The sequence below is a fragment of the Crinia signifera genome, chromosome 5 (assembly GCF_055691185.1).
Source record: "Crinia signifera chromosome 5, ASM5569118v1, whole genome shotgun sequence".
In the NCBI taxonomy this organism is placed as follows: Eukaryota; Metazoa; Chordata; class Amphibia; order Anura; family Myobatrachidae; genus Crinia; species Crinia signifera.
The window spans coordinates 241544889-241556875 of NC_139221.1; the positions used below are offsets into that span (position 1 = coordinate 241544889).

The following is an 11987-nucleotide window of genomic DNA, read 5'->3' on the forward strand; positions in this document are numbered from 1 at the left end:
GCAGTTTGGTTGATGCCAGTATCTTCTAGTGTTTATGGGTCTTTATGCAGATGACTGCTTTTGTCCATTTTCCATCGATTTTCCATCATTTAGGAGCAAACGGTTGATTGTAATTTGTTCCCAAAAATTCCCAAATTTTCATTCCAACCAGCCAGATTGGAAAGATAAATCTTCTAGTGTGTATGGGCCTTTAAACACGGGCAGCCAATTAAGGCCTGATTAATGTTGGGTGGGGTTAACAAGCAGAGCAAAGATAATGGCTGTAGCGTTCTAACACAGGTTTTAGGTATATTAGAAAAGGTAAGTCCACACTCTGACGCAAACTATGTTCTGAAAAATGAATTGCGTGGGAGGGAGGATCATCCTGCCTCACTAGTTCTGGTGCACCTGCCACAAACACAAATCAAAATGTGTCACGTTTAAAATGGTCTTAAATTAACATGTTCCCTAATAGGGCAGATGTAATTTTTGTTAAATGTGCCTTTTAATCATAGTTCCTCATTATATATAGAAATCTAGTCTCAGAGGGCTATAGATGAATGAAAAATAGCATTCGTGGAAGGTGCAAGTTGCATTTATTTGGGTTATTTTTAATAGGAGTGATGAATGGCTAGGGTTAATTTTTTTTATATATATAAAATGTCTGCGCTTTTATCATTATTATTATTTCTTCGACATGAGCAGGGTCCGACTCTTAATGTGTGATCTAATATTTTTAAACTTTTTTTTTTCTGGTTCAATATGAGTGCATGAATCATACTTGCCTACCTGACCCTCTCCATGAGGGAGAAAATGCTCTGTTCCTGGCCTTCCCTGGTAATGTAGGATTGCCACACCTGTGGGAGTTAGGTAATTGACAAGAAAGGTGTTTCACCACAGGTGATGGCAATCCTACATTACCAGGTAAGTCCAGGAACAGAGCATTTTCTCCCGCATGGAGAGGGTCAGGTAGGCAACCCTGGCATGAATGTGTTATTAAGAAATAACAATTCATACCCTCCAACATGAGCCATTCCATTAGGTACAAAATGCCCTGCTTCTGGACTGCTTCCTTAATTTAGGATTGCCTTCACCTTTGCTAGGGCACCATTATCATCACTGAACTAGTTTAACACATGTGACTGCAATTATCAATTAAGAAAGAGGTCCAGAAACAGTTCATTTTGTACCTAATGGAATGGGTCATGTTGGAGGGTATGACAATTGTGCATCTTGTTTTATAAAAGCACAAGCTTTTTCTTAAATGAAACAATTCATATTGTAATATATTGAGGGCAGTATTTATTGCTTTTCCCATATTTATCAGCTCAGCCTTAGAAGACTAATCAGAAGTGGTATTCTTTGGTGTGCTGGCATATATCTGTGAAATCCCAAACATATAATTCTAGGTCCGTTATGAACATGTATAGCCACAGCTATAATGTAATGAAAAGAAGATGTAGTGATGCTATACCGATCTATATTGTGCATGAACATAAAAATGGTGATATACTATATATATGTGTGTGTGTGTGTTGGTGGGGGGGAGGAGGGGGGGGGGGGGTTGTGTTATCTGGAAGAAGCTCAGCATATAATATGTTTATAATTAAATGTGGAATACTGTATATGATTTTTTTTTTTACTTTTGTACCCACATGTAAAAATGACATATGTTTGTCCAGAGGATGTGTTTACAGTGAGGTCACTTGTTTTCCTAATTACCCACCTGCCAACAAACTGCATCTACCAATATAATGGTGCGTACACACGGCAGCGATATATCGCCGAGCGATATTTCGGTCAACGATATATCGCTCAGTATTCCATTTGCATCAGCGACCAGAGATGGTCGCTTATGAAAAAGAAACTGCCGGGGTAGCCTGGCAGTGGAAATCAGCTGGTCGCAGGAGCATGTTCCTGCGACCAGCGATCACTACGGGGGGGAAAAACGGGAGCGCGCACCCGGTGATTCCATTTGCATCAGCGACCAGAGATGGTCGCTTATGAAAAAGAAACTGCCGGGGTAGCCTGGCAGTGGAAATCAGCTGGTCGCAGGAACATGTTCCTGCGACCAGCGATCACTACGGGGGGGAAAAACGGGAGCGCGCACCCGGTGATTTATCGCCGGTGCACACTCCCATCGCGGGCAATATGGTCGCTCAGCGACAGTATTTCCAGCGATATTAGCAATAATCGCCCCCATGTGTACGCACCATAAGACAATCAAGTAAGATATATCATCTCATAAATGATTAGGAGCTATCCGCATACAGGGTTAATTATTATATTGGTACTTGTTTCCTAGCACGGCGCCTATCGCATTGTATACCATAAGACTAAATATGGGATGCGATGCGATGTTGTACAATAAAAAATTGTATGGCATTGTATGCCATACAATGTGATGGTATACAATTTTTTTATTGTACAACCACCCAGATGGGTCCTTACAATGTTAAATGCCCCCCCCCCCCCCCCCCACTATCCATGCCAACCCAAAGCATGGCGAGCGCAGCGGTACGTGTCCTCCGACCTTTTCATACCCCCAATATCCACGTCGGCGTGGAGTTGATTCTATATAACGTGGCGAGCCAGAAGTGTGTCAAGCGGACGCGGAATACATGTAAATTAAAACGCGTCTGCTGGTGGGGCGCGCTGCGCTCGCCATGCTTCTGGCTCGCTGCGCTCGCGACACACACCGCCGACGTGGATAGTGGGGGTATGAAAAGGTCGGAGGAGGCGTAACACCGCCCCTCGCGGGCTCGATGCGCTCGCCACGCTTCGGGTTCGCGTTGATAGTGGGGGTGCATTTAACATTGTAAGCACCCATTAGGGAGCTTATACAATAAAAAATGCGGCTATATGCCATGTGATACGATGGCATAGAATGAAAAAAATGGTCGCCGTGCTAGGAAACAAGTACCTTATATTTCCCTATACATTTTAGCTGCACATCATGTGAATAAATTATCCATCCATCCATCCATCCATCCCTCCCTGTATCCATCCATCCCTCCCTGTATCCATCCATCCATCCCTCCCTGTATCCATCCATCCACCCATCCATCCCTGTTCATGGCAGTTGTGAGATGGACTGCATATATCTATTTATCTGTATTCTATGCATTTAGTGCATTTTGGAAAGTGCACTGTATTGTGATTTCAGAAACAGAAATCATTCTTAAGGGATTGAATACCAGGGCCGTATCTAGGTGTCTGCTGGCACACCCACATAGGACCTTATTCTGATTGACTCACATGCAGTTCACCATGCCTGCTTGCACCAAGCATCTGTACATGCGTTAAAATCAGTCACCCATAGTCTACCGTTCAGGGAGGCGCTGAACAGGAGAGGTGATCTCTCATCTCTGCATCCTGCTGCTGCACCTATCATACAGTCTGACAGACAGCCGTGCTGGCAGCTAGAAGCGCCTGCCCCCAAATCCTCCCAGAGTGTCTGGAAAGGGGGCGGGACTAAATGGAACTGAGGGGAGGAGCTACACAGACTACGCAAAGTGGAGGGAAAGAGTGTTTGTGACTGTGTATACACTGAATTAACATGTCTTGTCCATTAAACTGCATCCACAGGAGATAGTAGTTTCGGTGCTGACTGGGGACGGCGGTGACTGTTTTGGGGGAATGGTCAGGACAACAGGCCTGTCCGATCTATTCAGGGGAGGGCTGCGGTCGTGTGTGATGATACAGGCAGCCACTGCGACCTCAAACATGGCCGGCCTGCGTCTGGCTTTACAGCCAGTAATGTGCAAGCGCTTCACTCTGTATCGTTTCACTTTAAAGGTGCCCATTCACTTCAATTTGGGATGATTTTGCATACACCAGTAGGTGTGTGCCAGCTGTGCTTCACCGCTCTGTGCAGCAGCAGCGTCCCGGCAGCAGGGATCTGGGCAGTGGCAGCTGGGAGCTTGTAGTGCTATTTGCCATGTGGTGGGAATCGCTGCTGAATTTGAACATTTTTGATATTTTCAAATTCAGCACCGCTTCCCGTGCGGCAAATACTGCTACTCAGTTCCCAGCAGCCACAGGGATCCCGCTGGCTGCCTCGCACCACAAGGACACCTCTGCCCACTCAGCGGTGCACGGACCCTGCTGACAGCCCCCTGCCGCTGCCAGCTCCCCGGGGATATACATGCAATAAATTGCATGCGATTTATTGCATGTAATTTGGCATGTGCCAAATCGTAAGCAAGCCTCCCAGGGAGCTGCCGGGGTGCTCTCAAGGGCAAACTGGTTAGACTTGTCCTTAGGACAAGTTGGACTAGTGTATGGGGGCCTTAACAATGCGGCCCCCATAATCATGTGCAGAGTTCATAATGTCACGTGTGAAAAGGAAATCCATGCAAGCATGGGGAGAATATACAAACTCTACACAGTTAGGGCCATGGTGGGACTCGAACCCATGATTGCTGTGCTGTGAGGCAGTAATGCTAACCATTACACAAGCCATACTGTATATTGGAAGATTTTCCATAATGTTTGGTATAGGAAGGGGTGTTATGGATTTGGAAATATTTTGTATAGGTAAAAGGCTTATTATAATGGAATCTGTAGTGGACATCTGAGAATGACTATATCAGTGGGACCACCAGAGGTCAGTGGAAGACATAACTATCTTTTGGGAATACTTGAATATTTTACTTTTTTAGCCAAGAAATCTCAATTGGTGACAGGTGAGCAGTTCAGCTCTGTGGACTCTGCTGTGACATTCACAGCGCAGATGCTGGTCTCTTGTGACTGAGCAGAACAGTTTCTTCTTCACTTAAGCCTGTCCCTGTGGTAGACATTGATCTCTTTATGACCATTCACATCTTGATTGGGAACCACCGCAATAAAGGGTGATCATCTTTCTTACTAGATTTAAAAGATTGTTCATGGAAGCAAATATTTCACAAACTGCAAAAAAAATAATGAAATGATTTAACCTATGGTTTTATTTGCAGGCTTTCCTGATACACGATGGGAAAGGGAAGCAGAGTAGTGATTTGTGGACAGGCTGCAGTTGGAAAAACAGCTATATTGGAACAAGTGCTATATGGAAACCATATTGCTGGTGAGTTGTTTTGTTGCTGGCAAAAATGTCTGACATAGGGACATTCCCTATGAATTCTGTGACTCGCATGTTTAGCATGGCAATCTAGGGTGCAAAATTGGCGGACATGTTGGTTGAAGTAAAAGGGAGCGGACTTCTGCACAGATACTACTGTTGAATAACGCTCTGTTTAATACGAGAACTGTGCATTATCTTTTGGGGTATGGATCACTAGGTCACCAGCATTATGGTCGACATGACTTTGGGTTGACATGGGTAAGGTCGACATTGACAAAGTTGACGTGTGTTTTTTGGGTTTTTTTTTTTTGCCGGAATGTCAATTGCCCTAGTGCAGTGGAAGCCAACTCCAGTCCTCGAGAGCTACCATCAATTCATATTTTCCAGACAACCTAGCTGCTGCACAGGTGCACTCATTATTCGCTAACTCATTTTTAAAGATCCACAGGTGGCGCTAATTACTTCACTTGTGATTCTGTGAGGAGACCTGGAAAGCATTAACTGTTGGTAGCTCTCGAGGACTGGAGTTGCCTACCTCAGCCCTAGTGGATGGTAGGGCATGAAATACCGCCTGTCGGCACATTTTGGCTAAAAAAAAACAGTTAAAAAAAAAAACCTTATCGACCTTCCTGCTTGTCGACCATCATGCTGGTGACCCTATGACCTTATCCCATATTTTGCGCTGCTTTGGCTTGGATGGTTCTACAGAGGGTTACATTTTAGCCCACTGTTCATATGAGGACCCTATCTATCTATCTATCTATCTATCTATCTATCTATCTATCTATCTATCTATCTATCTATCTATCTATCTTAGCAGCTACACTATAATCAGTGGGAAGGAGGAAACATCTGTTTTACTCATTCAATGAATGCAATAAAAGAAAAGATATTTTTTTTTTTTTTTTGCTCTTGGCAGGCCAAGAACATAGCGACACATTGGAGGATGTATATATTGCTTCAGTGGAAACAGAGCGTGGGGTTATGGAGCAGCTACGCCTTTATGACACACAGGGACTTCACCCAGGCACAGAGCTGCCAAAACACTACTTCTCCTTTGCTGATGGCTTCATTCTGGTCTACAGCGTGGACAGCCTGGAATCCTTTAGAAGGGTTGAGCAGCTGAAAAAAGATGTGGACCGGTTTAGGGATAAGAAAGAGGTACAGTATGGACAGTGTTCACTGTATAGGTTTTTATGTGTTATGTATGTGACAGTATAGGTGGCCATACACTAAGGCAACTTCTCCAATCCCAGCCAAGCTTGCCGAAAGGCTTGTTGGCACGATAAATCAATGATGCAGCAGGTACAATCTTCAGGCTCTGATGCGATGGACACAGGACCCAGCGGGCCTTGTGTCAAACTCATGAGATTTTTTTTTTCCTTGTTATCCGATTTCTCACCAGAAACGGATGAAAAGTGACCAAATCGCCATGGAATTGCCCTAGTGCAGTGGTTCCCAAACTGTGTGCCGTGGCACCCTGTGGTGCCTTGGTGGACTTGCAGGGGTGCCCTGGGTTGGTGGTCCAGAACCAATTCAAGTTTTTTATGTCTATAATAATAGTCAAATTGTGGACAAACAGAACTGAATCCTGTCCATTACCACATAACTGATCCTAAGGATGACATACTGTATAAACACAATTTATTTAACTTAACATTTGTTTCTGGCTTTCTCAATGAGAAGCCTTTAGTCTAGGGGTGCCGCAAAAACATTTCTGATGTTCAAAAACTTTGGGAACCCCTGCCCTAGTTAGTGTATGGGCACCTTTAGGCAGGACCTGCAACAACAACAAACAAAAATAGAGGTTTCTTTTATTACTGTATTCTATATAATGAATGGTTTTGATTTGGTAATCTTTTATACTCCTCTCACACTGAGCTGAGAACCCAATTGTTTCCAGTGACCTGGCTTGGTGTGAAAGGGTTAACCAGGGTTGTACTTCCTGGCTCCGACTGAAGTGTGAATGACTTCAAGGTGATGAGTCCTGGATTGCAGTAGTTCCATTTAATCTAAAATGTGTTTGTGTGCAGGCCACACCAAATGTGGCAAACATTTTGTGATGTCACATTCATTGTGCAAAGGGACAAGGCTATGAACAATTAAATTACTTTGCAAGCTGTAGCTGAAACTCCACAATTCCATATAAAGTAATGGCATGTTGTAGAATTAAGATTTTGGTCAGAGGTTGACTGTCAGAAAGGTAGCGTTAGTAGTGTTCACTCTAGAATTTTTTGAGGGCAGGGTGCTGACCACCAGGAAGGGGACTTTTTTTTTTTTTTCAATCGGTACAGGCACATTTTATATATGAAATTTACAATTGAAACAAAAAAAACCCTAAAAAAATTAAAAAAATTGCACACTGCACTAGGATTACGCCTATTACGCCTATTAAACATTGCCCATTACATATTCTGTCGTAATGACAATTACACATTATGGCACACACTCTAATGCCTCTTACAAATTATACCACACATCATAATGCCCATTACACATGATGGCATACACTGAAAGTTCTCAGAGGCATGTCAGCATGATGGGGGGCAGTGTAAAGGGGCACAGTGCCACACACAAAAAGGGCAGGGTGCATTTTGAGGTTTTGAAAATAGGCAGGGTTAGGGGTGGTAACCTGCTGTTTTCAGGGAGTGTCAGAGAAAACACAGGCATGCCCAGCTGAATTAAGGGAGGGTCAGCGCCAACCGCAATCAGCCTGTCTGTCATGAGCTTGCTCCTGCTACCAGCTAATTACCTCAGAGGTTCCCTTTCATCATCTCTGGTCGCTGATGAAAAGGGGACACTGAGCACTATATGGCTCAGTAATATATTGCTAGCAATATATTGCTGAGCAATATATCTTCCCCCCCCCCCCCCCCCCCCCCCTGTGTGTAATTAACCAGGAATGTTTTAGCAGGACTGAAATTTGAGTACAATTAAGAAGAGAAAGAAGGATTGTCTATTTGTTGGCGCGCTAAGAAAATAATTTATTAAGAAATTATCTTAAGAAAATTTTCTTTGTTGAAAGAAAATGATTAAAGTATACCTTTTATTATTTTCCAATAAAAATATATGTTTTCAATAGAAATATATTACGTGAAATATTCAAACTTCTATTCAAATAAGTATTATATGTATTGGGCTGTGTGTGTCTTGTGTTGCTTCTTTTTGTGATGGTTTACTTGTTTAATACAAGCATACACCTCTCTAGAGAAAAAGTAATTTAAGTAGAATAAAGAATTATTATCCAATTCCACAATCAATATGTATTTGTGTAGGGTTCAGTAGAGACTTTATATTTTCATGCACTTGTGGCTTGGAATGCTCTTTCTATGTCACAATGTTGCAAATAAACTGTTACAGTTGTTTTATAACTGTTGCAGAAGGAGACAGATTCATGGGGCTTCATGAGTTCAAAGGCTCCTTGGTAAATTGTATCGCTTTATTTGTCACAGTTTGATGTGAGCCCTCTAGTTCTGTTATGGTCTGCAAATAGATATATAATGATAATTTGCTGTTTAAATGCAAGCTTTCACATATATAGGAGGACGTGACCAAATTATAATTTTGTTAGTGATTAATATTGACTTCAACAGAAGCTCTTTATTTGCATATACTTGTGGTTTATTATCATTTTTATTTGTCACAATATTCATGCAAAACCATATGATTTTATAGGACTTCAAGAGTTCAAAAGATCTTTGTTAGTATATGTCATGTCACCGTTTTGTATGATTTGCGTTCATGTGCAAAAACCTAGGATTTTGGAGGCTGTCTGAAAGGGGTATAACTCACCCAGGAAAAACTTATAGTAGTTGAGAGCTGCTGACTCAAAGGAACAAATGTGTAGTAATTACAACCAGTTGCAGTTGTGACAAAAAAAAGCAAGTCATCTGGCTGCTGAGATTTACAACTTTCAGAGATATTGGTTTATTTATTTATTTACAGTGTCTTATATAGCGCAGCAGATTCTGTTGCCCTTTACAATTGTAGACAGTGATAAAACAAACTGGGTAACAGCAGACAGACTTGTAGGTTAGAGGGCCCTGCTGCAAGCTTACAATGTATAGGGACATAGGAGGGAAACACAAGGACAGGCACCAGTAATAGCATAGCAGTCCCACCAAGTTACAAGTCCAGAAGGGAAGCTATATAATACACAAGTGCCTCAGAGGGTTATGCGTGTAGAACTTAAATATGATAGGCTTGCCTGAAGAGGTGAGTTTTCAGGGAACGCTTGAAGGTTTGCAGGCTAGTGGAGAGTCTTATTATGCATAGAAGGGCATTCCATAGGATGGGAGCAGCCCGATGAAAGTCCTGTAATAGTGAATGGGAGCTAGTGATAAGTGCAGAAGAGACGCAGAGCGGAGTGGTGGAGATGGGAGATATTTTGTGATAAGTAAAGAGATATATGCTGGTGCAGTATGGTCAATAGCTTTACATGTGAGTAGAAGTGTTTTATATTGAATAAGGTAAAATACAGGCAACCAACGCAGGGATTGGCAGAGCGGATCAACAGACGATGAGCGTCTTGCTAGGAAGATCAGCCTAGCAGCAGCATTTAAAATGGATTGCAGTGGCGAGATTCTGTTCTTGGGAAGACCAGTTACATAACCCACAGCGTCACAGAAAAATTCAAAAACATGTAAAATTAGGTGGCTCATTTTGTGCTTCAAGGCTTATAATAACTATTTTTTTGTGTATGTGTAGGTAGTGACTGTTGTTTTGGGGAATAAAGTGGATGTGGCAGAGTACAGACAAGTGGATGAAGAAATGGCGCTGCACTGGGCAAGAAATGAAAGAGTAAAACTGTGGGAGGTGTCTGTTACAGATCGGAAGACCTTGATCGAGCCATTCACAGTGCTGGCTAGCAAACTCAATCATCTCCAAAGCAAATCCTCCTTCCCCTTGCCTGGGAGAAAAAGTAAGGGGACCCCATCTACTGACAGCTATTAACACAGAAGGTTGTATATCTCCGGTAGATCAGAAAAAAAACATTATCCAAGCTGGCATTCTGACCTGCATTAATTACTGTGCTGAACTGGTGTTTACTGACTTGTATTGACCTTTGTGCCTCATGTGCCAGTTTGACCTAGAGTTTTTTCCCCTTTTTTCTTTTGCATGGTATTTTATCTGGCAATAACTGTATATGGTGTGGAGCTTCACTGCTCTGCAAAGGAGGAATAAGGAGGAGGAGGAGGAGGAGGAGGAGGAGGGGGGGGGGAATTCAGTAGAAAGATCTTTGTGCTCAATAAGACTCTCAAACTGCTCCCTACAAGAGAGATTATTCCTTCTTTTCACAGTATGGTTCTGCTGCTGGTTGTGGTGTTTATCCTGCTGGTTTCCACGTGACCTCTCCCACTGATTGGACCACACCCCTGGACTGCATCAGCCAATGGTGCCTATTTTAAATGATGTATCGTATGCTTTTCTTTCCAATCATCTGCTTTAATGTGTAATTATTTACCAACTGTGAATAAAGTTTTCACTTTGTAATTTGTGTCCATTGTCAGTGACTGATGGGCATATAAGAAATATTGGTACATTGCACCATTTATTTACATTATGATTTCATTTAAACAAATATTGTGACCTGTTTCTCACTGGAGACAGATACTTTACTGATAGTAATGGTTTTGAACTAACAATTATACTATTAGTCAGAGCTATGTAGTGTAGTAACTTAGGGCCTGCTTCAGACCCTCTCGCTATGCAGCTTATATTCGCTGTCTAGCAGAGTGAGTAAACCCCACCATGGCACACTGAGGGAATCCCTGTATCTGCATGAGAGCGGATGTGTGCACTTAAACATGCGGATTTAGGAAGGAAAAAAAAAATTATTTGCTGGTCGCTCACCAATCGCCTGCAGGTCGCCCAGCATTTTTTTTGTGGGAACGCCTATAGAAGGCTGGGCTTTTCCCGTGCTTTCTCCTCCTCGCCTCACACTAGGGCCTTTTATTCAGATCTGATCGCAGTACGCATTTGTTTGAAAAATGGGAAAAACCATGTGCACTGCAGGTGGAGCAGATGTAACCTGTGCAGAGAGAGTTAGATTTGGGTGAGTTACTTTGTTTCTGTGGAGGGTAAATACTGGCTGCATTATTTTTACACTGCAATTTAAATTTCAGTTTCAAAACACCCCACCCAAATTTAACTCTCTCTGCCCCATCTGCATTGCACATGGTTTTGCCCATTTTTCAAACAAAAGCGTACTGCGATCAGATCTGAAAATAGGCGAATCTAGGGGGTGGTCTTCTTAAATGTGTAAAGGGTACTATGGTGTGCGGTATCATGTGTAATGGGTCCTGTGGTGTGCGGTATCATGTGTAATGGGTACTATGGTGCCATCAAGCAAGAACCCCCTAGCAATGAGCACGTAGGTAAGCAGCACTTATGTGGCAAATATGTAATTGGCATTACAGTTTTTTATATAGTATTTTTATGGGCATCATGATGTGTGGCACAATGTGTAATGGGCATTATGGTGTGTGGCCTTATGTGTAATTGGCATTACGGCGTGTGGCTTTATGTGTAATGGGTATTACGGAGTTTGCTAAAATGTGTAATGGGCATTACTGTGTATGGTCTAAAGTGTAATACCACACCCCTTTTTATGATACCACGCCTCCTTCCCATGAGGCCACGCCCCCTTTTTGACGCGCGGCTACGCCGCGCAAAGGTCCCCCTGCTATTATGTCTAGATCTGGGACCAGCCATTACCATAATTCTAGATTCGCCTATGGATCTGAATAAGGGCCTACGTGTGAAAGTCCCTGAAGGCGTTCGCACATACGCCTTTGCAAACCTGCCCCTTAGTAGCTAGAATTCACATGCTTCTTATGCAGGAGCACATAGCTCGATCAGTACAGGTATCTGCTTCTAGTGGAACAGGTCATGGGTTCTAATACATATGGTGACACTTGCAAAAATTCTGTTTAGAATAAAG

At 42.8% G+C, this 11987-nt stretch overlaps 1 protein-coding gene across 2 annotated transcripts; it reads left to right on the forward strand.

The window, feature by feature from the left end:
• The first annotated feature begins 213 nt into the window (after positions 1-213).
• Positions 214-10537, forward strand: NKIRAS1 (NFKB inhibitor interacting Ras like 1). 2 transcript variants are annotated; one of them, XM_083186345.1, is made up of 5 exons: positions 214-300; positions 4938-5047; positions 5964-6205; positions 9752-9965; positions 10345-10537. In XM_083186345.1, the coding sequence occupies exons 2-5, from the start codon at positions 4954-4956 to the stop codon at positions 10404-10406; spliced, it is 612 nt and encodes a 203-aa protein (XP_083042471.1). In that variant the 5' UTR covers positions 214-300; positions 4938-4953; the 3' UTR covers positions 10407-10537. The 2 variants fall into 2 exon arrangements, with proteins under 2 accessions (XP_083042471.1, XP_083042472.1); XM_083186346.1 differs by lacking the exon at positions 214-300 and adding an exon at positions 1174-1194.
• Positions 10538-11987: the final 1450 nt, after the last annotated feature.

Bases quoted from the DNA above. Each gene is read 5' to 3' on its own strand.
- NKIRAS1 (XM_083186345.1), top strand. From the start codon at position 4,954: ATGGGAAAGGGAAGCAGAGTAGTGATTTGTGGACAGGCTGCAGTTGGA. The intron at 5,048-5,963 runs GTGAGTTGTTTT...TGCTCTTGGCAG, and splicing joins ATATGGAAACCATATTGCTG to GCCAAGAACATAGCGACACA. The intron at 9,966-10,344 runs GTAAGGGGACCC...TTCTTTTCACAG, and splicing joins CCCCTTGCCTGGGAGAAAAA to TATGGTTCTGCTGCTGGTTG.